Genomic DNA, 25,191 nt, shown 5'->3' with positions numbered 1-25,191 from the left:
TTTTAAGCACGTTAACAGCAGAACATATTATTTATATATAAATACAGCTAGAGTTGATTTTCATTTAAAAAAAAAGAGATAAAAACAGATGATCTGGCATGCTGCCATTCATATTTTATTTATAACTCTAGTTAACTCAACTGAGTCACAACTAATCATTCATGTTCACTCAGCCTCACTGTTTCCTGATGAGAGAGGAGAATTAAGAAAACTAAAAAAACCCAAAGAGCAGGGGAGAGGGTCCATTAGTTGAACCACTTGTCGTGAGCCAGATCCGAGTTACAGATGTAGAGAAGGTCTCTCCCTCCCTTCCCCACTGGCATCCCCATCCTAGTTGCCGATAGCGGTACCGTACTTCCCAAAGGATCTTTCATTCCCCATTTACTGTTCTGCCTGTTTCTAGGACAAAATAAGAAATCTGAGACTTTTCCCAGGTCATGGAAATAACACTGAAATAACACTGCTACTAATTAACTCCCGCTCTTCCCTGTGAATGAGACCCATTGGCAAAAACTGTCTGCAAAACCCAAAAACCAGATGGAGTCTTCTGTTTAGTAACTTCCCTATCCATTATCAAAACAACAGGAAAACACAGAGATTCAGAAGGTGCGAATCCTACCGAGTTCCAGTCCCTGCTTGCGCTTCTCCCGTGTTACCTACCCTTCGACCAAGGATTTGGTTGATGGCTGCGCTCTCTTTCAATGTGCATTCTGCTACAACTTTTGCTCTCATTTCCTTCATATACAACATAAATGCATTAAGAGGTTTCTTTATGTGTGGCTTCTTTTTCTCTTCTTCTTTTTTGGAGTCCTGATGTTTTCTGAAGGGTAAAGATACAACAGACAGAAACCTCACAGTGAGAACCCTTGTGAATTTCTTAAATGAATCCCCTCAATCTCTCAAGCATTAATCCTCAGAAATTAGTTTCTAGGAGGAGGACCAGAAGGTTCACTAGAGCTTTCACCCTGCCTGCTGTATGCAAACAGTTTTAAGAGAGCACTATAAGAAAACCCATCTCAGCTTTACACAATATCACCAAGTACCCGCTCAGCCCCTAGAAGAACCTTGGATGGACACGGGCACCCAGGAAAATGGGTTCATGGGGAGGGCTTGTGACCTTGATGGTAGAGGAAATAGTTGCATCCCATCATCAGTGGGAACTGAAATTTTGTCCTTCTGCTTCAGCCGTGACATGAAAGGCAAGAAGGACTAGAAGCACTAGAGGCAAAGGCAGACCAGGGCTCTCCTCGGTTCAAACCTAAACATGATACCTATGCTCTCCGCAGCTTTGAACAAGCCATTTATGCTCTGATTTATTGCCTCCTGTTATGCACCTGGTATCTCACAGTTTCAAACCAGGTACTAACAGGGAAACTGGTCAAGAAGCTTGAATCTTCAGCAATAAAATTCCATTTCCTTGTTAAAATGGGTGAAATTAATAACTACTTGTCTCAGTCACAGAATTACTCTGAAAGACTGTAACTTTGTCACACTTTGGTAGTTAAACCAAATCAATTAGAACAGAAAAAAAAGCAATTAAAAAAAAAAACCCAAAACATTTTACAGCAAAAACTTTCCCATAAATCCAAGTATTTTTAAAAGCCTCGTGTGTTCTAAAAAGACGACATGGGAAGCAACAACTTACGAGCTGTGGAGTGAGCCGACGTCGCTCTGGGAAGATTCCTGTTTGACTGTTGGTGTGACTATGGCCGGATGAGGGATTCCAGTTGTATGTAAACTATGGTGTGGCGGGACCATGTGTGGAGGAAACCTAGAGGAGAGAAAGCTGTGTAAATCGTCAGAATAAAAATGAATGAATGGGGAGGGATGTGTACACACATTAAAAAAAAAAAAGGCATATAACAAGCACATGACAGCTAGACAAAGCATATGAAAGCTGACAGCATTAATTAGCAATAAATTAAACATAATGACTCTTCTAATGTCATTAAAGCCAATCTTCCCCTTCATTATCATTACTGACATGAGACATCATGATTTTTAACATCTTTAACAAAAGGCAAATTCAACTGGATCAACTTGGATGAAAGTGGAATTTCAGCTACCTGCAAGAAAATCCACCAGTCCACTTCTTTGCTAAGAAATTATCTGTGGCAACCAAGGAATCAATTTTTACAGCTCTGAATCACGTTGTGAATTTGGGATGACATCTTTTGTTGCGTATTGACAGCAAAATAAAATATTAATGCCAACACAATCTAGATGCATTTTTGATAATCCTTATAGATGCCTCATTAGCTACATTTTGTTGGTGGAGCAAAAGAAAATATTTATTTGTGTCTAATAAATCTCTGAGCCCCATTGCCTTAATATAAGGTGGGGAGACTGTGGAATTAAGCCAATTTTGACCCATTATGGTAAACTAAGAAAGCTTAATTTAATGCAAAATAACAGTCTAGCCTTTCTACACAGAAAAAAATGTTGTCAGCTTTATGGTTTATGGTCATATACATGGACAGGTCCCAGTTCTGCAACTAGATTCAGAGGGACGTGCAATCCTTCTGCATGAATCTAATTGCTTGATCGGGGCCACAGCACGAACATGGCACAATCATTCAGACTTTTTAACCAAAATGAATGAACAAAACTTCTCAAAAGCAGGATTGACTTCTTATCATTATTCCTCTACAGTCTCAAAGGTTTTGCAGTGAATAAGGAAAGTATATGACGACTGACTGTCTTTCCCTTAGAAAACCCCCACTGAAGTCAACAGGTCTCCAGGGAATGGGATCTAGCCTAAAAATTTGGTTCAAAAATAACTTCCTCAAAAATCCAAGGCTAAAGTGATTATGGCAAATGACAAGGCTTTTTTATCACTGCAAATCCCTACTCTCATCTCAGATTTTGAACCGTTTTTCTCAAAATAAAGTACCCCAAGAATATGGAACATGCAATGGGATAAAGAATTATTTCTTCTATCGTCAATATACAATGATTTTTTCTGTCACACAGGATTTAAAATGGGGTGACAAACCATGGATAAGTAGACTCTGTACAAGTATCAGAAATATAATGGGATTTCTTTATTTTTCCCCTGTCTTATAAATTCCATTACTGAGCTTAAATCCCTTCCCCCAACTGCCCAGACATTCCCTACATTCACAAGATCACACAGTAGTACTTTCATGAACAAGAGGTACTGTCCACTACGAGCTCTGAGGATCTTTGTCTATCAGCTGGTAGTACTCAAGATCATTAGACAGAAGTATTTTGTCTTTGAAGGCAGTGGTGAGAAGAGCAGAGACCGACAGGGAGAATGTGAAATTGTTCAAACTGTACAGAACTGCAGCTCCTACCAACAAAGCCATGGAGAGCAGGAAAGGAGGAGGGTGGGACGGCAAGGGAAGAGAGGAACGGGCAGCAAAATGGTCATTCCTCCATGGATTTCTATTGCTGCTGAAGACCCATGGATACAAATCTCAAAGTGGATTGTCAAAATGCTTTCCCTGCTCTGACAAAAGTATCTGGGAGAGAAGTGCACGTTTGGTGAAACGCTTTGGTGCATGGGAGCTCAGAAGAGAAGACAATGGTGAGGCTGCAAGGAGACCGATGTCCTGGTCCCACTTATGCCACAGGATTGCCTCACCATCAGCAAGACACAAACTGAGCCTTTGTACTGTTTTATTCTGCTCTCCCTCTCTCTATTTGTGCCTCTGTGTGTGTATTTTAATTGGACATACTTAAAGTCTGCTCCCACAGTGCCTGGGGCCTTCAGCCATAGTACAATGCAAACAATGAAAACTGGCAGTAAGAGCTTTCTTTAAAAAAAAATAACTTACAAACATGGACGAAAATAAAACCTATGGCAAAACCCTGACCTCACTGAAAGTGGTATAAGCATAGTGATTAAGAAGTTGATGCACATCCTATGGAATGACTGAAGAGAGGACTATGCTGCTGGGGCTAGCTAGGGTTCAGCTGGAACAAGAGCCAGAGACAACAGGACAACGAAGGATGAAGGTGGAGATGAAAAGCAGGAAGAGCTGCATTTGTTTGACTTGAGGACATGGTGGGAAGGGCAGTGGGTATAGAGCAGCGAGGAAGAACAGCTGAGTGCAGTGGTAGCACAAGGACAGAAGGGCATGAGAGTGCAACTGAATAAGGTTTGACTCATCACTGGAGAAGGGCTCCCAAACACCACAAAAGACTGAGTTAATGGGGAAAAGAGATGGTGTTTGTTAATTTCCTCGAGAGCACGTCATGACGTCTCTGTGATAACTGGGTCATGGACCAGCTTCTTAAATAAGGATCTGGTCAAAAACTAAACACACTCAAAAATGAACTCTGCCTATATGGTGGATTGTTGTATGGTTAGGACTTTCAAGGGAAACTAATTCAACAAAACATAGGGGGTCATATTTTATTTATTTTTGATGAAGATTTAAGTACCTGCAGCTAATAAAAAATGGTGAAGGGTGAAGAAAATCTGAAAAAAAAACCCATAACTTCACCCCTTATTTATGGTAAAAATGTTTTCCCAATCCCTATCTAGGAGAAAGGGAATATTTGCCCATGGTAGAGTGACCCAATGGGACTGAAGGGCAGCAGAGGAGAAGAAGCCTACACGCACATGTTGTGTGAAAGCCTGGCTGTAACAAGGATGCCAAAAGCTCCACTGACTTCAGCTGGGATGAGATCTTACCCACTGAGCTCTAAAAGTCGGACACATGGCAGCGTTCCCCAACAGGCAGCTGGGGCTCAGTTGTTACTGTCAGGGTGGCAGTTTCCCCAGGGACGCTGTGTGTTTGTTACCAGTGACCATTATTTCACACTAAACAGCTCTCCATTCAAGACTCAAGGCTGCCTACTGGACTTACACACCCCTTCCTACACTTAGGGCTATAAAAACATGTTCCAGAATTCGCAGTAGCTCCCACAATCCCATGGACTTCAGTGGCTGGGTGAGGTTTGGCCCAAAGTTCTAGTGCCTATTTATTTCCATGTAGACATCAACTCACATGGCAATACGAGTGGGGAAAGAGTGTTAATTTTTAAGTTCCTGGCTACACTCCAACTTCAGTAATTACATTCAGCAAAAGTGAATTTCCCCTGAAATTTCAATTACAGAAGGTATTTTCCACTGCCACCACTTAACTACTGTGCAGTGTTTGTCTGGTGTAATTCTGTTAAATTATTTCCTGATTTCCTCTCACAGCAGTTGTTTTTTCATAGTGGGTCCACTGTTTGCCCATCAGTCAGCTAACCCTCTCTCAATTTACATTAAAGGCATATTACAGAGGGCTAATGAAGGATCAAGAGTTGTTATGAGCATATTGCATGCGTAAGAAGTTAGTGGGGTGATGCTCCAAGCAGAGGAAAAGAGTTGTAAATGGTTAAAACAACCTGAAGACACTACCTTAATAGCCTAAACCATTTATGAAAATCACTATTAGTCACTCATTAACCTTTTATAAACTATTCATAAGCACACTCTAACTAATGAACTATAATTACTAAGCTTTGGGAATATTCAGGGTTGGGAAGCATTATATGCTCTAAAGGTCTATCCCATAATGCAGGCAAAGACGAGAACCACTTTTAAAGGAAGGCTCTGGAAAAATGTGGATGTGGTCTCAGGGGATGCAAAGCTCTGCCCTGACTTGGGTATTTGGGCAGAGCCAGCACAGAGAACCTGAGGCTTGTACCAGGGCTCTGCGGGGCTGTTGCTGGGACTGGCAGCACGTCTGGCTGCTTGGGGCAAGGGCTGTCCCATGGCTGAGCTCCGGAGCTCCAGCTGATACAGCGGGCAGGAGAAAACAGGCATCGAACCACGTATCGGAGCACAGCCTGCCCAGAGGGTGTTCCCACATATGGGAAACCAGGAGAGAAGTTTCTGGGCTCAAACAAAGGATAACCAGCTGAACTCCATTCGTTGGTCTGCGGGTGCACCTGAGCATGTGTGCGCGTATGGGCTTATGTCAGAGACAAAAAGAAAGGCTGTGTGCGTATATGCACACCTCTCACCTTCGCCTACGACATCCCTCCGTATTTTTTTTCTAGACAAGTATTCCATGAATTGCAATAAACACCCTAAAAATTCTAAGCAGCTCATTATACACCACTGTCTCCTTTTATGGCTCCAAGCCAGAATATAATGATGAGTCTTAACTTGTTAAGGACAACTAATTTTTTGTTCCTGGCTGTCTCAGGGGCTTCTCTCTTACTCACTCTCACTTTACTTCACTGTTGACATGTTTCTGTTAACTGGATGTCATCTGCCTGCCTTGATTTTATGCGCAAGCAGTGGGATGCATTTTTCTGTGCAACAATTCTGCTTTGAGTTGCATTAGATTTGTCATTATTCTCTCATTTTCCCCTTGCACTTGTAACATTTCATCTATTCCTGCCTTATTTTTTGAGCCACGGTGCACCCACATTATGGTTTATACATGATCTTGCTCCCTTTGAAGCCGGCAGATTTCAGAGCCAGCCCTCGTCAGGAGAAGTGCCTGCTACCAATTTAGCAGGCTGAGGGCCCCGAGCTCCAACAACTCAATCTAAAGGGGGTCACAGGGTGGCACAAGCGAGTGTCAGCAAGTGCTGTTTAATTGCCAATCTAGGCTTCTCCATGGTGTTTAAAGTATAATGACCCATCACTTAATTCTGAGAAGTCCTGGCCCTGCTGCTGAATGGAATGAATATCAAAGGATGTGCTAGAACAGGGCAAGGAGCCTACATTTCCTATAACTGCCATAAGTATAATAGACCTCTACTTCTGTCGTCCCATTACCACAATAATGTATTTAATTTGCTGTGTACTCTTTTTAACTAGATACCTTTCATAAAGTCTATCTTGGGAATACAGACTCCCCCCCTCCCACATCTCCCCCCTCCCTCAAATGACTAGCCTCTCTAATAATAATTAAACTAAATCAAGCTCTACTTTGCCTCACACCATGCCTGCAAGTCTTTTAGAGATATTAAAAAAGACTAAATGGAGGGAGGGAACCATTGTTTAAATTTGCAGCTCTCTCCCCAGCCCAGGATTTTTTCTCCCTTGTGCTGGGTTCTATTAATTTTTTTTAAAAGTTTATTTTCCAGTTGTCTCTCTATTTTCTGGAGCAACATGGGCAAATCTTAATGTTTCACTTTTACTTATCTGAAGCACACACCACACTATTTCCCTACCCATTTATTCATGAGCTCTAGTTACAGGTTTCCATTTCTCAACAAGGTGATTTTCCCACCAACTCCCCCCTCCAATCTTTTCCTCCTTAAATCCTCTATACACCAACCTTCACATATTAAACTGCAGAGATGGAGAGGAAGGGACAGAGCAAGGAAGGGATGTGGAACCTTGCTATGTAATGCATGCTAATTTAATTATGTGCCATCATCAAAATGGATTAGCTGTTTCAGCCCATCAGGAAAGTCTAAACCTCCACCGATTTAATTAACCAGACTGAAAATCAGATGAACAGAAAATAAAAATATCATTAGGAGCAATTAGTGATTACTTAAACATAGTGCTGCCAACCAGTTTGTAAATAAAACTAGCAGCCTCTGGAAAATTAGATGGAATTAATTGGAGGTAGGGAGGGGGAGAAACATATACTTCTAAAGCTTTAGAGGGTCAGGCAGGCCCTTTTATGTTGACTATCAGTGTTTGGAGCTTTGGTAGGGGAAAACACAGCGCAATAACCTTCCTCCCAACCCCGCTTGAAGAGCAGCCCTCCTTCCCGCCGAGCCGCCCCTCTCGCACGCAGGGCTGCTCCGGGTCACAGCCACCGAGAAAGCAAAGGGTGCCACGACTTTTCTTTCCTGCTTTTGCAACATCACATTCTCCCAGCTTTTTCATTCAGTTTGGCCTCTAAAGACGACTTCCCGCTCTTTCACCTCTCCCTCAAGAACAAATTCGTAAAGTCAAATGACAGCAATAGGACACCCTCTTGTCCTCAGACAGGAAGGTGTCTTTTGTCCTCTCCTCTTCTGGCCCACCGAAAAACTAAGGACAACTGTTTAACTGAAGCGCTTTCAGAAGCGCTTTCCTACATGGCATGCCCTCCTCTAGAGAGGGCAGCAGGAGAAGTTACACATTTGCTCTCGATTCAGGACCTCAGCATTTGAACTCACCTTGACATGGAAGCATTGACAGTCAGAGCGGTTGGGTAAGGGTGGCGGAAACCCCCTGTCGTGATTGGGTACACTGGCTGACCTTGCCTGGCAAAAAAGAAGGGAAAGAGAGAATGAGAGAAAGAAAAAAGGGTTTAAAAAAAAAAAAAAAGAACAACAAAAAACTTCTCTCTGCACAGTAAGCTTTATTCTCATTTGATCAGAACAAAAATCTTGGGGATTGTACAGCAAGGATCAAAGGAAAGAAACACAGAACAATTTGAATGCCATAAATCTGATAGGAATGGCTAATTAAATTTTATAACCTCTGCTTATGTCAATAGAGACCCTCTCCCCAAGCTGAAACTAGGTGTTTTGTTGTAATAATTAAAGGCGAAGTCTCGCTTGCTTTAATGGAGCCATCACACTAATTGAGGGCTACACATCCAAAGGAAAACAATAATGAATGTAAATTTATACCAAAATAAAGTACAGTGAATCAAAGGACTTCAGTTGCGCTTTGGGCCTCTTTCGGTATTTAGATCTCGGTGAGAAAACATTAAATTAACAGAGCTTAATTTGTAGCCTTTTGTCAGATTAACAAGTGTTGACAAGAGTTACCGGGGGAGAGTCCCCAAGAAGTATTGTGGGTAACCAATAGACAATCACACCTCATTACAATAATTAAAAAATACAGCAACGTGCAAAACAGCATCCTCATGAAAGACACACAACTTTTCCTGATTGAGGTTTGTCTGTGCTGGCTCGTTCTTTTCATCTGCCCTTCAAATATATCATCTGACTGGGCAGGATGCTTTCTGGGGGGTTACTACGCTGAAGACATCCAGGCCAGTTGAGGACAGACTGGTTGGGAAATTGATGGTGAAGCATGAGTGGCAATGAGAGGGGGAGTAAAAGCATTGGGTCACTTCTGCGAAGTTGGCCATGCTACTGTCCTAGAGCAAAAAGAAAGTGTGATGGTATCATCCCTCAAAAATAACCACTAAGGTTAGGCAAGTCCACCATGGGTGTTGGCTTGTTATAAACCAGCAGTGGTGATGGGAGTCTTGCCGTGACAGAGGAGGTCATTAGCACCTCCTTAATGAAGCTGGCCACACCTGGCAACATTCGCATGGTTTGGCAGCCATGACACGGGGCTCAAGGAGGACAAACCTATGTGTGCACACCAAAATGTAAAGCCCTGAGACACAAATGTGCAACAAGGCACAGGTCGATGGAAACAAGGAATTTCTTCCCTCCGCTCTCATGTCTTTATATGTTTCTGACTTTTGGCATTAGGGTACATTTGTTTTAAACACTGAGGCTGTTACTGTGCAAACTTGAGCTAAGCAGTTGCAGCACAGGAGCACGAGAAGGCTGTACCGCAGCTAGGCCCTTCAAGTTCAGAAGACGAAAAGGAGCTGACTTGCATTTACTAGTGTTCAGGGTGTCCTACATAAAAAGTAAATCACCAGAAATGAGGAGGAATTTAAGATTTCAGGGAGCGATGCTCTGGTTTTCTCTTCTGCAGGAAGGTGACGGACATGCACCATGCCTCAGCCTCAGGGTGGGACAGCGTCTACCCAAACAAGTCGTACCACCACCCTGCAAAGCGGCCAGCAGCAGGCTGCTGTGGCCAAGGTCCCAGCTCCGGCTCTCCTGCATCCACCCTTCTGTGCCTGAGAAAGGCCCCCAAAACCTTTGACAACAAACCCTCTCCCTGCCCAAGACCTGGGTGCACGTGGGGACCCTGCCCTGCCCTATTCTCCTATGGGGTGTGAACTCCACTTTCCTTACAGAGGTCAAACTTGCAAAGAAGGATTTCAGCACAGCTGGTCAAAAAACCTTGAGCAGGAACAAACTATTTCAAGCTTTGAGCAATTAATTTCTAAAGAAATACGATTTCCCCAAAAATTGATGAGGCCTGTTATGTGAGAAAAGTAATCAGTCTTGATTTATAAGGCAGAGAACTGTTGTATCTGGCAATGCAAATTTATTTTATAGGTATTTAAACCAAACATACTGTACAAAATACCTAGGTAGTGCTTAAGTACATTATAAAACAATTGTAGAGGTGGCAACATAAGAAAAAAAAAACAAGGACTCAGTTACTGGGGGCAACCTCATACCCAATAAGGTTCTGCAAGTGGGATACAAGGAGCTGAAAAGAAAACAAAACCTCAAACTAACTTTCCACGGCTTTTTTTTTTTAGCCAGTTTTAAAGTAAACTAATTCCTCTTTCTTGTTTGCAAGAAAATTCCATTCCTCAGATGCCAACTGCCCAGTCACGTCTCAACCAGGAATGCTGCTCACTGGCCGATGTAAAGCTCTACTGTTTCACAAGAAAAACGAAAACAGTTTCAACGGGGAAGGCCGATGAAATTTAAAATTGCACATTTATAGTGAGGATGGCCCTGTTAATAAAGAAGCCCATTAGAACCACCCTGAGCTGCCAGAAAACCAAATTTCAGAAAACCCCATGTGGTGCAGTGAAAGGGCATTAAGAAGAAAAGGACATTTTTGCAAAAGGGTTTAAAAATTCCGGCTTCACAAGTCATCAGCTCGTTGAGATGACATGCAAAGCTATGCCCAGCTGCTCAAATTTAAGACTACATGACCTGGCATAAGTTTTGATTAATCTTCATGAGGTGGGTAAATTCATAACCACCCAATGAAGTGGCAGTTGGTAAACAGACTTATCTCAATGCACACACGCATGCGCACGCACACACACACGGTTTTTAACATAAATTTTGCACATTAAAAAAAGAAAAAGGAAATTAAAAAAATGGAACTCCTTACTGTGGTACTAACCATCCTAGCGGATGGGGGATTTGTCCTACAGTGCCTGGTGATAACGGATAATAAGGAGATATATCTGGAGGATGTGGAGGCCTTGGAATTCCTATGGAACAAGAACATAAAGCAGTGTTAGTATTGAGACATGAAAATAAAAAAAAAAACATACGGAAAAAGCACATATGTTTCTGAATTGCTATCTATTAATTTCTATTACAATACTCATGGCTTCTCTTTGGGTTTCCAAAGGCTGTTTCACAGTCTTACTTTGTAAGGTGAGCCTCTTGGCATCTTGTTAAATGAGATTCAACTAGAAAAACTGATGGGATTCGCTCCCTCAGACACTTATTCAAATAGAGATAATTATTTTGTTGTTTAGGATGAGAATTTAGGAGTCTCAGCTTTAGTTTTGGTGTGACACTGTGTTAGTTGCTGTCCTAAACACTCTACAGAAAGATAGTCCCTGTATCAACTTCACGGTTATTTTAGTCTCAGAGTCACCAAAAGAGCACAGGCCCTGCCCATACTTTGACTGTGTACTCAATAACATGGCCTTACTCCAAAGTAACCTCCAAAATCAGCTACGAAGTCATTATAATTGCAAACGATGTTTGCTTTCGAGCAAACCTAGGAAACCTTTCCAAAACCTAGGGGTGGAGGGGAGAAGCCCTGGAGGCACTTGTAAAAACAGGGGGGCAGATGCTGAAGGTGTGTGGGGGAGGACAGAGTCCACCTGTCCCTCTGAAACTGGTGCAGCTCCTACTCGGACAGCAGAAACCAGCTCCAGTCACAAGGCTTAAATCTTAACACTCCTGACTTTCAGAGTAAGTAGGAATTACTCAGAGGAGCAAGGGTTACAAGACTGGGTCTTTCAATTAACAAGCCAGAGCACAATTACACAGCAGAAACAATATTAAAACAGAGAGCATTAAAAGGAAGGGGTACTGTATTCATGGTTAAAAAATATTTTTTTAAGTCGCTCAGGAAGCTTTTAATCTCTAAATTAAATCTCCTTGTGTGACATTTTCATGCAGACATTGCTTTTTCTCCATTACAAAACCCAAACAGATTAACTGGGCTTTAACCATCCGGCGAGCTATTTGCACACTTGAAAGAATGTTCACAGAAGAAAAGTAAACAGTCTACAGACGTTAATCATATGTTTTACGATAACCATTTAAAAGCTATTCCCTGTACTACCATTATTTAAATGAGAGGTTGACTATGCCATTCACTTGCAATACCCAGGGATGGCGAGATGGATTCCTTTTAAGCCATGCAAAGTTAGCATTAAGCACAATTAAAAGAGGGCCCCAAATGAAGCAGAGCAAGTCAAAAACAGCTATTGCATGGCCTCATTGAAGGGCTGGACTTTAGATAAATTATCTGCATACATTAAGGTTGACACAGGGCGATTCCTTTGCCGTGAATTCAGTTTCTGATGTCCTTTCCAATTAACTTTGTGGGATTTGGATTAACAAAAACAAAAATCACTGTCACTAGGAGCTTAATGCAGCTCGAAGAAAGAAGATTGACACTGTTTCGCTTCTCTGGGCCCTCAGGTTAAACAGGGACTCTTAAAAAAGTTAGAATAACATGTAAATTCTACTCTGTAACACCAATAAATCTGGTCAGGGTTTTACACGGTGCTCTATATTCAAGAAGACTGCCCTTCAGACTGAACTGAGAGGTGGGTAGACTTACATCGGGGAAAAGAGTTGCGAGTATAGAGCTAGAGATAAGTAGTTACAGTGGATGAAAATTCAACATTATAGGAGAAAAATGGTTGAACTCCTGACACAGAAACAATGGGATTTGGGGAATTAAAAGAGATTCATTTTGAAACCGGTCATGACCCACCACCTTTAAAATTCCAGCTGCAATTTTGTAAGTGCAGATCACAGAACGTACATGTTTAACTCTCTAGGTCGTGCATGCAAACCAAGCACTTGGTGCATCGAACTGCTAGATGGGGTATCAGGCTTGCAAAGAAACACACCCGTGAACGACCTCACACATGCAACTCCGGTGTCACCCTGCAGAAGCTTTATGAAAATTCACCCAGTAGGTTTCCTTCTGAAACATAATTGGCTTAAAAAAAAAACCCCTAATTTGTCCATGTTCTTGCATGTGTTTGACATTTTACAAGCCCCTTTGGTGCTCCAGCATGGGAAATCCTTCCTCCCACACTCTTTCCCCCTAACATGCAAAATAGAAAGATCCATCCACCCCCTCTGAAAAAGAAAGCCAAAATTACTTCCCACTTACCTGTTTTGGGATCTACGTCGGCTGGTAAGTGTGGAGGAGGGTTTCCCGGTGTGAAGTGCTCATTGCTGTACGTGATAAGCGGCGTAAGAGGGTGTACATGGTGTGGGTGCTGCACAACTGGCACTTTGTTAGACTGTCAAGAGAAAAAGGTCAATGGTGTTAGAGGAGCGCCAGGTACTCCCCACTGCAGCACCAGGAACAACACAGAAATCTGAGGACCCAGGATTCCAACACGGTCCTCAGACTTTTCCAGATCCGTTCTTGGCATCACCCTTGCAGTTTTCCCACCCTCTTGCCTAAAACCCACTCACACACTTTCCCTGCTCTTGAGTTTCTTTAATCTTTTTGACCTGTCGCGCTCCTGCACGGAGCAAGAGCAATTCTTTAACGTTTTTCCTTTCTATTTTATCATCTTGTGTTTCACCTCGAAGATCCAGGCAGACTCCTCGGTGAGGGGCTGACAGAGTCCCCCATTTAATTAGCACGAGACCCAAATGCTCATTGACCTGCAGGTCTTTTCCTTTCCCCTTCCTGTCCTCACTTCAGTTCTGCATTTTACTGCTCATTGCAAATACTCCAGATAAAATGCCTTTGTAGTGCTAGAGTATTCCCTTCATCAGCAAGCATTAAGCTGACAAGCGATCACCTGCATATTTTATATATATATATATTTTAGAAGAGCTGATTAATTATCAATTCATCAGAGAACACTAATAAATGGAAACTGGATACTAATGAATTAGGCTACTAAAATATTCCGCTATATAAATAATGGCAAAAAGTCCAGACAGAGCCATTGAAATTAACACTCTTGTGGGGGGAATAATCACGCAGATATGAGGTTTTCCCTGTCACATTCCTAGCTCTGGGGAAAAAAAAAAAGGTCTTTTTCTTAGCAACAATAAAAAAAAAAGAGTGAATGAATGAAAGGAAAAGGCAGCCTGAACTGTAACTTACCCTTACAAGATCACAAAGAAAAAATTAAGCTGAAACAAGCGAACTGCTGGACCATTTACTGCGAGTAATCCAATTGCAAAAAACCCTATTCCCCATAGAGGATTTTCACTAAAATCCTACAACAGGGACATTTAACCAGATTAGGTACCAGCAAAGATAAAGAGGCTGGTATTAGATGATGAATGGATTAGAGTCAGGTTTCATTTTAGAATGTGTCTTCATTTCCTTTTATTACTTTAAGTAAGGAACAACTTGCATTAACATCAAGTAAAAGGAATCACATTAAAATAAAGTGGTGATACCACGGCGGCCCCCGACAGCGCCGCTGCCGACCAGGGTCTGCCAGCGCTCCCCCGCTGCCCTCCTGCCCGGGGACCGCTCGGACCCCACCGCTCGCTCCCTGCACCCCCAAACACACCCGCCCTCGCCGCATCGCTGCAGACACGTTATTATCTGATCTCGGCTCAACGCTGCCAAGCTTCCCTTAAAAGCATTTAAAAAAATAATTCAGTTATTCTTTGAGAATGAGTTTGTAGACTGGGGGGAAGGAAGAGGGAAGAGAGACTGAGAGGTAGGAGGAAAAGAAACATCAGTCTTCCCCCGAACAAACAAGAAGTCCCTCCATCATGCTTTGGTCAAGACACAGCAGAGCTTCACCTTCCACTCTTCCAGCCTTCCTCACCCCAGCTCCTTAATTCAAAAAGCCGATGAGATGCTCTAACCCGGGGGGCTCCCCAGCCCCAGCCATACGCAGCTATTTGACTCACCCCTTTGATAACATGCAAAAAAATGCATGCATCCAAGAGAAGAAAGCCAAAGAGCAGTGCTTATGCTTCCCACAACTTCTACTGCATTTATTTCTCTTTGCGGTCCTTCTACAGACCAATTTCCCTCTAACACCACGCTCATGGTGCAGGAGAGTCCCATGTCAAGCGGCCACCCCACAGCACAGAGCGTGGTCACAACAGCCAACACTATGAATCACAGCACGGTGTGTTGGCTGGACTGTACGTCAGGTCTTCTGCCAGCTGTACAACCAAGGACAACTTTTGGCCGCACGGATCCACAATGGTTTCACATCAGAGGAGCTATGGGGATTCAGCTCCTTAATTCAAAAAGCTGAGGAGATGTTCTAACCCAAAATCTGTTCTCTTCCAAGCAAACTAACCTAAGCAGTCCAAAAGTCACCAAAAGGTTTGGCGAGGGCTTCATGTAACAAATCATATTACACACCATGCAAACTAACATCTCCTCAACAACACATGACGTTATATGCCAAATGACCACTTGATCTGGTTCACAAAACAACCACCGTTTCCAATAAGAGAGATTTTTGCTGGTCAAGAATTGAGTGAACGCTTGCTGTTAGGTGGCCCTCGGTGTGGCTGGTAGCTGCTGTAGCTCGGTGCCCTCCCAGCGCTACCTTCACATCATGGCAAAAAACCCTCACCCAGATCCTGACGGCCATTGAGGGCTGTCTGCCAGGGAGAGCTTATTTTCACAGAAACTGGAACTGATTAGTAAAAAAAAAAAAAAGCAAGTGACAGAATAACACTAGAAGGTCAGACTTAAGCCGACAAACAAGAAACAACATGTGAGAGGAAAGCTAGACTTAAATGACTGTATCACCAAAGCCAGATATACCATAGGGGGTTACATGTAAACTGTGGGAAACTACCACCTACTGCTTTGATACACCAAGACCCCCTGCAATATCTCCACAAAACAGCACAAGTGCTGAATTATTGTGTATTTTACTTAATACCTTCCAGAGAAAAATAAAAAAGAAAAAGGAAAACAAGCAAGAGTCTGAGCCTTAGTCTGCAAACTTATCCCCAGGTAAGTCATTTTTATTTGGGTGACTGCCCTGCAGTCAAAGAGGCAATTCAGATGAAGACATTGGATGTAAGGATAGGATACTTTTTAGCCATTCTGATGATGCTGGGGCAGAGGTGTGGGAAGAAAGCACCACGGGGAAAAGGAGAAACGGTCATCTACATGCTCAAAAATACTCTCTGCAGGACAGAGAAGCATGATTCGCTGTCCCTGCAAATCAGTCTGCATCTGTATTACTGCCCTGGGCTTCGTTTGTATTCGGTTTTGCACTGTTTATCACACACTGGGAAAAGGGACTGCAACTCCGCTCAGAATAGCATGCACAATTCACAAGCCAAACTAATCATAATCATTTAGCATAATATGCTAAATAAGCTGCTCTTTAAAAGCAGCGTTCCTGGAGTTAACTAAGCTTCCTCGGAAAACAGAAAAAGAAAGGACTAGCTGGAAAAGAGCAGGATTAATCCCGCACATGCATCTTCCTTTGAAGCCAATGGGAGCTCTGCCTGAGTAACAAGTGTGGTCCTAACCCCATCCACTGGCAGTGAAAGGTAAACCACAGCAGCCATCAATAGGAGACACCTATTAGACGACCTCAGCCACCCCCCCTGCAAAAGGCCCTTCTCCAAGACACATCTGCCTGTACTTTATCAAGGGTACTTTTAAGCTAAAAGCCATTGTGAGATGCAGGAATTTCTCTGGCAAGTTGAAGAACTCCATGTATGGTTATGTCAGGCACGGAAAGGATCGCGGTGCTGGTACACAGAGATTAGCATCAGGGCATGTGGTAACAGGACGGGAACAAGTGGAGATTTCGGGAGACAAATCCCAGCATCTACAAAGTACCAAGTCATCTGCTGATAAATCACTCCTCTCCACCGAAAGCTGGGGTATCCTATGCTGGGTTAGAGGCCACGGTAAAGAATTGCAAAAAAAACCCCGTAAGTTTGCTTTTCTTGATAACCCCTGCCTGAAGCAAACCAGAGGAAATTGTCCCCATAGGGACTCAACTACTAAATCTCTCTATATGAATTTGAAATGCTTCTGGGAGTGCTTAAACACAGATGATTTTAAACAATAACGGAGCTCTGGAATGAAGGAGAAAAAGGAATAAACACCCTCCCCCCCCCCCAAAAAAAAACAAAACAACACAAAAAATGTTGGACTGATATGTTTGAGAGGGCAACTGAGATCCATTTAGCCTAAATTCCAATAGGTGCCTTTAGGGAACAAAAGAAATATCTGAACTTCAGATTTAAACTGCAGGGGATTGTGTGTATAAATTGCTGTGTATTAGTCTTTGTTGCATGGTAAGGACATTTCATTAACAGGATGAAAGATGCTTCTGTGCGTTTACAGCCCAATTTAATACACCCCACTGATGAATACTCCCCATTTATTGAAGAAGTTAATACATGCTGCATAAATCAATAGTTCCTAAGTCTCTGAAAGCAACACAAGACTTGCACAAGATGAAACATTGTATTGTTGAGCACACAAAGTGAAACCAACCTTTAAATAGGAGGAGTTTGTTACTGCAATTTCTGTTTGCAAATTCATAGCTTGTTTGGCTGTGGTAATAAAAACATGGTATCAACTCGAAGTCAGAGAAAAACATGCCAGAGAGGCCGGAGGAATTGCCCTTGCTGGGATAACGTGGTGTAGCAAAACCAGGTCTGCAAATAAAGCCACCCAGGCTGAAAACAAGACATCGTTCCATTGCAGCATCGCAGCGGCTGAACCCTTCGGCCTCAGCAAGGCGGCTGCCGGGAGACTCTGCTCCATGGGGATGCTCCTGCCCCAAACTCTGCCTGTCCCAGGCACGGCCACAGCCGGGAGGGACCCCCTTCCCCAGCCCAGGGTGACCTTTGAAGAGTCGTACCTAAAGCCTCCAGTCCTGCTGGCGAGGCTGGGACGGGCTGTTGCCCTCTGGGCACCCCCGACACCCCGCAATGGGGAATGTGGCATTGGGGGCACTAATTATGCCCTTGCACCCCAGACTCCCCTCCCCTTCCTCCACTATAACAGAGGAAGAATGAGAGCTCGCCATTCACCTTAAAACCTATTAATCAACAGACACTGAAAACAAACGGAGCCAGAGCTCTGCCCGCCTCTTTGCCATGTCCTCCTCTTCCCCGTTCCCCCATTGCTTTCCCTTTCTGCTGAAGAAAGATGGGCCCTGAAAGTGCCTTTATGAGCTTAATACAATAAAACAAAAGCAGCACAGAAGAGGGTTTGTCAGCCTTTTCCCTTCCTCCAGGGTGGATGCAGAAGGTCGACAGTGGTCTTGAATTAGCAGGCCCTCCTGGAGTTGTTCCCTGGGATAAGTAAAGGGTACCATTCAATACCAGTTTGCTTTAAAAAATAGGTTTATAACTTGTCCCCCTGTATTTTCCAGATGGTGCCATTGCAGTTATGCTGACTATGGCCACTGAAATGCTAACAGATGTTCCTGAGCTGCTCTGCAGCTCCAAAGATGCTTGTAAGAGGAGAGTTTCTTTTTTTCTCAAGGCTGATCTCTCCTTGGTTCTGCCTAGGAATGACATATATTCCCCCAAATCAAAAAAGCTAAGTTGCAAGAAAAGGCAAATCTCAAAATACTGCTGCAAATATTGGAACATTCTTCCTTTTCCAGCTGATGTCACCAACACCTGGAGCAGGGCATCCACCGGTAACACCACTCTGGCCCTGGGGATCACCCACATCAGCGGCTGCTCTGGGTGGCACCCCAAACTTCAGCAAGGAAACCGCAAACCTTTCAGGTGAACTGAAAAGCTAAAACCAACCCAACCCACCAGCTGTGTGTAACTCAGTCCTCATCACCTTCCCAAGCATAGAAATTCAATGCCAGTGATGAAGCACTTCCTGAAAAAAATAAAGTATTTCATTGTACCTGGCTCTGTTTAGCTAACGGAGCCACAGTTGGGTTTTTTTTGTTTTTAAGGATGTCTTCACACCTGACTAAGCATTTTCTCCTCAAAACTACTTCCCCTTGCTCCATAATGGCTGATACAGTGGCCCAAGCCCTTTCACAGTTTAATGTAGCTGATTTCTGCCTAAGGTCCTGCCCTAAGCTAACTGCCCATTGTGGCGGGAGACAAGGCCTCTATTGATAATCACAACTTGCCCTGCTAAAAAAAGGCTCATTTTCTTCGTTCACATAAATGATGACAGGAGCACTGACAACCATGTGCTGGGACAATGCTCCTCCCTCCCCAACAGAGCTTGACAAAAAACCCCCAACCACTCACTGCCCTCTCATTAATACAAAAAAAAAAGGGGGGGGGGGGAGGAAGGACACAAGGGATGAGGGGGACATGGTGACACATACCTGCATCCTTCTGCTTCTACCCCCTCCCTCCCTGACCACTTCCCAGGCCAGCGAGTGCCTACCTGCTCCTGCAAGGCTTTCCAAAAAAACCCCATGCTCTACCAGTAACCAGACAAAACAACAAAATCAGCTTCCTGCCTTCAAGTGTCCAGCAATTCATTCAAGAAAATAATAGTTTTCTTCCCCCCTGTCCCCCTTTAACTGTGATGAAGTGCCCCCCGCATGCTGGAGCACTAAGCCACCGTGCTTGGCATTTTCAGCATCCTTCCTGTAAGGGAAGGAAGGTACCAAGGGGAGGGGGTGGGGAAGCAAGGGTTTAAGATGTTCAGGAAATTTCCACTTAATTTCGCCAAAAGGCAATTATGTGAAATGATCTGGTGACAATTAGCATACGCCAAATCCTCTAGCGTAAAGGGAAAGAATTGGGGTTTCACTGTCTAATTACTGCCTGTTAGTTCTTGTGCAGGAGAATTAAAAACACTAGTAGTAAAACATTGGTATTAACTGTGCTAACATTTTGTTTTCAAAGCTGTTGGGGACTGTAATCTTACTGCTACGGTATTTGGGGTGGGTTTTGTTTTTTTTTTTTTTTCTTTTTTTTTATTAGAAGTGAAAAAAAAAACCAAACTTGAGAGTTTTAAATACAAGTGAAGTGCTGCATCCTTGGACCACGAGGTGTTACTCTAATGTCAGGTCAGACCCAGGCAAGCACCTGCTTAGACACAGCTCTATATTTTGAGATCCTTCAGCATTACCTGGATGCCTGTTACATTTTTACCTCACTCATTCTCTTAATGCTTTATTGATAAAGAGAAAGCACTCTGCTGCATCTGCCCTGCCACATCTTGGCAAACAAATCTGGACACCAGAGGTACGACAGCCTATAGGCCAGAAACTGGCCTGCACGTACCCAGTCAAGCCTTACATTGTATCTCAAAATTAGAGATTATTGGATCAACAGAGGGATTTCCCTGTATGATGAGGACAGGGTAGTGCTCAGACTCTCCCAAGTTTCAGGCAGGGAGGTGCCCAGATCTATTTCTCCCATTGCAAAAGGAGAGGCACGGTTTCTTCCCCAACCTGACAAACACTCGCTTTCTTTGTGTACTTGAGTTAATTACTAGACAGATATTATCTCTCTAGAGCAGGCAAGCTTTCCTTCACGTCTAGCAAGACAAAAAGCAGAAAGACTTGGCACCCATCAGGCTAAAACCAAAATCATAGTTCTCTTACGTAGGACTGGCACAAGGTGTGCTGGATGCACCACCGCTAAGCAAAAAGAGGGGTGAAACCTGAGCAAGTCTTCAGGAAACAATCCTGAACATTAAAACGGTCCTCAACATTAAGGGTGTTGGAGAAGAGAGGGATACAGAACAATAACGCAAGCACAGAAATTCAGAAAAGATGGGAAGAAGGGAGAAGTGAACGCAAGCAAAAGGGTGCTTGTAATTGCCCTGACAGGCCTCATTTGTTACGTGCTTTGTTTGAATACCAAGTAATACAATTTTATTTACTGCCTAGCATTGTCTGAAATGGCACATTAGAAACAGCTTTAATTCTTGCATGTGAATCGCATATTTCAGCTCTAGACAGATATATAACGTAGGAGAATAGCTCCACTGATTTTGTTAGGGTATCTGTGACTTACATCTACAGTAAGAACTTGAACGTGAGGCTGTTAAAAAACTGCAGGAAATGAAAAGAATTAGCGTGCCACTTGTATACCCACTTGTATTTGGCAATTTCAGCAATAAGAGCATTATTAAAAAACTAACACGCATATACATGCCTTAAGATACAATGCCAGGTTTTCAGCACAGCTTTTTAAAATGCAGTGTTCACAAATTATAGCGGACTGTGCTCAACAACAATACACAAAGTATCCAGCAAATGTATACTAAATAGCTTAACAAATAACAAACGTTTTCATTTTTTTTAATGTGCTAAAAACATTAAACAACACCCCAAAACAACTGAGTGATGAAATTAAGCAAGTCCAGATCAATTACTTCTTGAATAAATTCCACAAAGCTTCCCTAAAAATGTGATGTCAAATGCACATAAGAACTAAAACACCTTGCAAATATTTTGGTAGAAAAGAAACAGTCTGTCAGGCCTTTTGCCCAAAGTCCCAATACAATGCATTCCTCTAAAGGTAAAATGCTTACGAGATCCCATCACCAGCCACGTAAAACCTGTGTCTACAATAACATGCAGTGAAAGAAGCAGCATCTAAACTGTCTTTTCAGATTAATTCATTTTAGATGAATGCTACAAAATTTTATCCCTTGTTATACACAGGGAAAGGCAAGTAAATCGACTAAGCTGCGCAGGCAAAGGTATCACAGGGTACTGAGGTGATAGGAACCTTCCTCCTGGATCGAGTCACTCTCTGAGCAAGCTTGGCAGAGTTAGAAAAGAAAACAGCAGAAAACTCCCACCAAACCTCCTGTGAAAACAAGATGCTTTCTAAAATTATTAAATACATTTCTATTTTCTGTGTATAATTATGGGTAATGTACCGAATTGGTTGAGGAGTAGGTTCACTTTCTGTAATACATATATTAATAGGAGAGAAAAGTCTCATGGACTTCTGCTAACGAACACATGTCAAAACATGTTATCTCACATTTATCAACATTCAGTATTATTTTTCACATTCCTTTAGCACTTGGCGAAATAATTTTTATGTATTGTCCCTAAAATCTTCATCTTTCACATTACAGCTGAGCTTTCTGAAGGATTCAGGAAATTTAACTGAGTGTTAACCAAACACAGGATCAAAAGCACCCAATTAAAAACTACTAAATATTATTTTTAATTATTTAAAAAAATATATAAAAACCTCGTTTTGTGTATGACAAGAGTTTAACCATTCCATCACCAAACCCCCTTAACTGTAATATATGTGCCCTGCTACAAACCAACTTTTTCTCCTTAAAAAAAACCAAAACAAACCAAAACAAAAAAAAACCCAACAAACATTTTTACCTTCATGGTTTCAGAGTTAAGGAAATATCGTACTGAACTGAAGAAAGCTTTGAAGTGACCCCCTCCGCCCCAAAGGAGAAAAAGAACAGAAAAGCTAGTGATGTCATGGTCACCGTGTGAATGTGTGACTGCGGATGTAACGCGCAGCAAACACAGGCGCACACGCTTCTCCCTCGCTGCTAACCATTGTTCAGCATCCAGAAACCAGCCCCTGAAACCTGCTGTACACCGGGCTCCGAAACACCACCCCCCCAAACACACCCTGATCCCACCCTGGATGCACGAGCAAAAAGATTTCTTTCTTCCCCAACCACCCCCACCCCAACCCCTCCTCTCTTCCCCCTTTCCATAAACCAAACCCCAAAATCAGGCGGAGGGAAGGGCAAAGAGGAGGAGTGCAACAACTCTGCCCCGCCGCACCATTGTGTCGCGACAAAACGGCGCTCTGCCGCTCGGCTCCTCGCCACCACTGGAAAATTAAAGTGTCATCGAAAAGTCACGCTTCCCCCCACTAAAAAAGATGATTACCGTCAAATAAATAAATAAAAACAACGTCGCTAACAAAGGTCACAGCTGGAGATGCGTGCTTGATTTCTTTCCCACAGCCCTCCCCTTCAGCCCCCCCCCTTTTTTTTTTCATTCCACACAGGAGGAAAGGAAAGGGGGGGGGGGGGGGAGAGGGAGAGAGAAGTCACATCAGAAGTTCAATGGTCAAGACGGAAAGCAAAGCGCGCATGCAGAAAGTGCTACTCACCCAGCAATTCAAATTGAGATGCCAGCAGCCGAACTGCTGGAAGAGAGAGAACCCAGAGGCAAGCGCTCCTCCTTTACCACTCAAATCTTCCATTCCCACTAAAATTGCATCCCTCGGGTACATAACAGCTTTGTCTTTCCTTCTCTTAACCTCAAAAACTTTTTTCTTTACTGTCTAGATGCCAATTGTGCTGGCTTTGTATTATTTTCCTTGCAGCTTTTCTCTCTCTCTTTTTCTTTTCCCCACTCCCCCCCTTCACTTAAAGTACTGGAAAAGCTGTCTTAAAAGATCAAGATGTCTCCAGTTTTTTGGCCTGGTGTTTTCTGAATGCTCAAAATCCACTGTCATGTTGGCTGTGAGATCTTATTTCTAAATTGTCGGCTGCCGTTATCAAAATTTAGAGAAGCCTCCTCTCTTTTCCGATATAGCACTTTACCATCATCCTTCCAGGGAGTGGGGAAAAGACTTTTCCCCCCCCTACGCAGACATGTCTGCTCAGAAGAGCTAAAAAGCAGTTACCTTGGAAATCAATGACAATGCTACTACAACCCAGGTTGCACAGGTATTACTAAGTGCAGTGAGGAAACGCCGGCCGGCCATGAGGGAGCATGATCAGTTAAGTGTAACAAGCAGTTACTTTATCTGCAAGATTGTCAAATCCCTCAGAACAAATTTCTTAGGGGGGGGAGCTGTAAGGAAAGTATATTTTCTTGTCATTGTAACACTGAAGTGACATTTGGCAGACCTTTAACATTAACTCTGGTCTCTCTCCCCACATTCCCCTTTAGCATTTAATATTTCTGTGAACCACAGACCCCACTATAAAAGCGATGCAAGAGGAGCTTTGAGATTGCCAATGTTACAGTGCCCTGGCTATTCTATTTTCCCAAGCCAATCCTTAGTGAGAATAAACAGGGGTACCCAGAGAGCACTGCTGAACTGAGCAAGGATGAAGACTTTTCCCCCCTCGCCTTGCTCTCACCTACAAGCATCGTGAGACACCCACTTCCTAAATCTGCGCTGGGTACCGAGGGCAAAGCACAGCATCCGAGTCCGCCAAGAGTCAGTTTCTCGCCTCTTATCTATCTCTTTCCCCTAAAGTTGCAAAGTAGTTACTCTGCAACAGAGGCAAAAGCCGCAACGGGTGGTTTAACGGGGAATAATTAGGAAACCATGGCCGCGTTCTTCCCCTCCTCACTTTCTAAGCGAGTTTGCTGATGGATGCTGCAGGCAGGGAGAGCATTCACCATGTGGGACGGACACTGCTGCAGATGAGGCACTGAAGGAGACCAGTTGCAAACACTTGTCATCCCTGTGCACATCTGGGAGACCTGCGCGAGCGAGTTCACCCCATTCTCACCCCCCAAGAACAAAACAACAGGACTAAACAAGCACAGGAAAAATAGTAAAACTCCGTTTCAAATGGGGAGACCTTGAGTGGTTCTGGGTTTGCTTTTAGAGTGGCAGTTTAATCTGTGAAGGCTGCGGGCAAACCAAACCAAACCAACAACAACAAAAAAACCAAAACAAAACGCAAATCTGGCACCTAGGGCTCGGGGAAAAAAAAAATAAAATAAAACAAATCAGGGGCAGATGAAGCAAGTGGAGCGAAACCTGTGCGTTTTCTGCCCGCCCGAGCCCCCTCTCCCCGCACTGCTCCGGCCTTCGCGTGCAAAGTGTCAGCCAGCAATCTTTAAGGCCCCTAATACCAAAACAAAACCCCGCGATTTCCCTTTACACGGCAATAACAAAAGCAACGAGGCTCCAGTTTGACAAGTAAAAAGCCCCAACAACACGGCAACTAATTGCCTTCCCTCCCTCTATTCACAGCAGCCACCACACTCCAGCGGCCGCCTTTGTCACACGTGCGATTTCCCGCGGCCGCCGCCAGCGCCGGGGCCGCTGACGGACAGTTCCCCCCCATTCCCCGACAATAACTTAGGAAAAGTGCAGCAAATGGGACGGGCAACTTCAAATTAAGGATCGCCGGCTCTCCCCTAAAAGATGCTCGGCACATGGAAAGGAGCCCGGAGCTCCCCAGGACCTCCCTATTCCCACACACGCACCTCGACCCCCCCCGCCCCGCAACAAGCTTCTGCGCGATGCAAGTTCTGCCCCCGCCGCGGCCGCTTCCCCGGAGCCGTCGGGGACAAGCGGCCCGGAGCGGGGTGTCCGAGGGCG

At 43.6% G+C, this 25,191-nt stretch overlaps 1 protein-coding gene across 15 annotated transcripts in view; it reads right to left on the bottom strand.

The window, feature by feature from the left end:
- Positions 1 to 25,191, bottom strand: part of TCF7L2 (transcription factor 7 like 2) — a gene marked incomplete at its 5' end in the record, with an annotated part of 177,214 nt that overhangs the window by 14,736 nt on the left and 137,287 nt on the right. For 5 of the 15 annotated variants that reach the window (XM_082052896.1, XM_082052906.1, XM_082052898.1 and 2 more), the window contains 5 exons: positions 661 to 820; positions 1,646 to 1,786; positions 8,095 to 8,181; positions 10,877 to 10,979; positions 13,142 to 13,274. In XM_082052896.1, coding sequence (XP_081909022.1) covers positions 661 to 820; positions 1,646 to 1,786; positions 8,095 to 8,181; positions 10,877 to 10,979; positions 13,142 to 13,274 — 624 coding nt within the window. Of the gene's footprint in view, positions 1 to 660; positions 821 to 1,645; positions 1,787 to 8,094; positions 8,182 to 10,876; positions 10,980 to 13,141; positions 13,275 to 23,010; positions 23,134 to 25,191 lie in introns of those variants that run through there. The other 10 variants (XM_082052904.1, XM_082052907.1, XM_082052908.1 and 7 more) reach the window with 5 other exon arrangements.

Source organism: Streptopelia decaocto (assembly GCF_964273445.1).
Source record: "Streptopelia decaocto genome assembly, chromosome: 5".
NCBI classification, from domain to species: Eukaryota; Metazoa; Chordata; class Aves; order Columbiformes; family Columbidae; genus Streptopelia; species Streptopelia decaocto.
The sequence above is the reverse complement of the archived record's forward strand: the minus strand, read 5'-3'. Positions and strand labels throughout refer to the sequence as shown.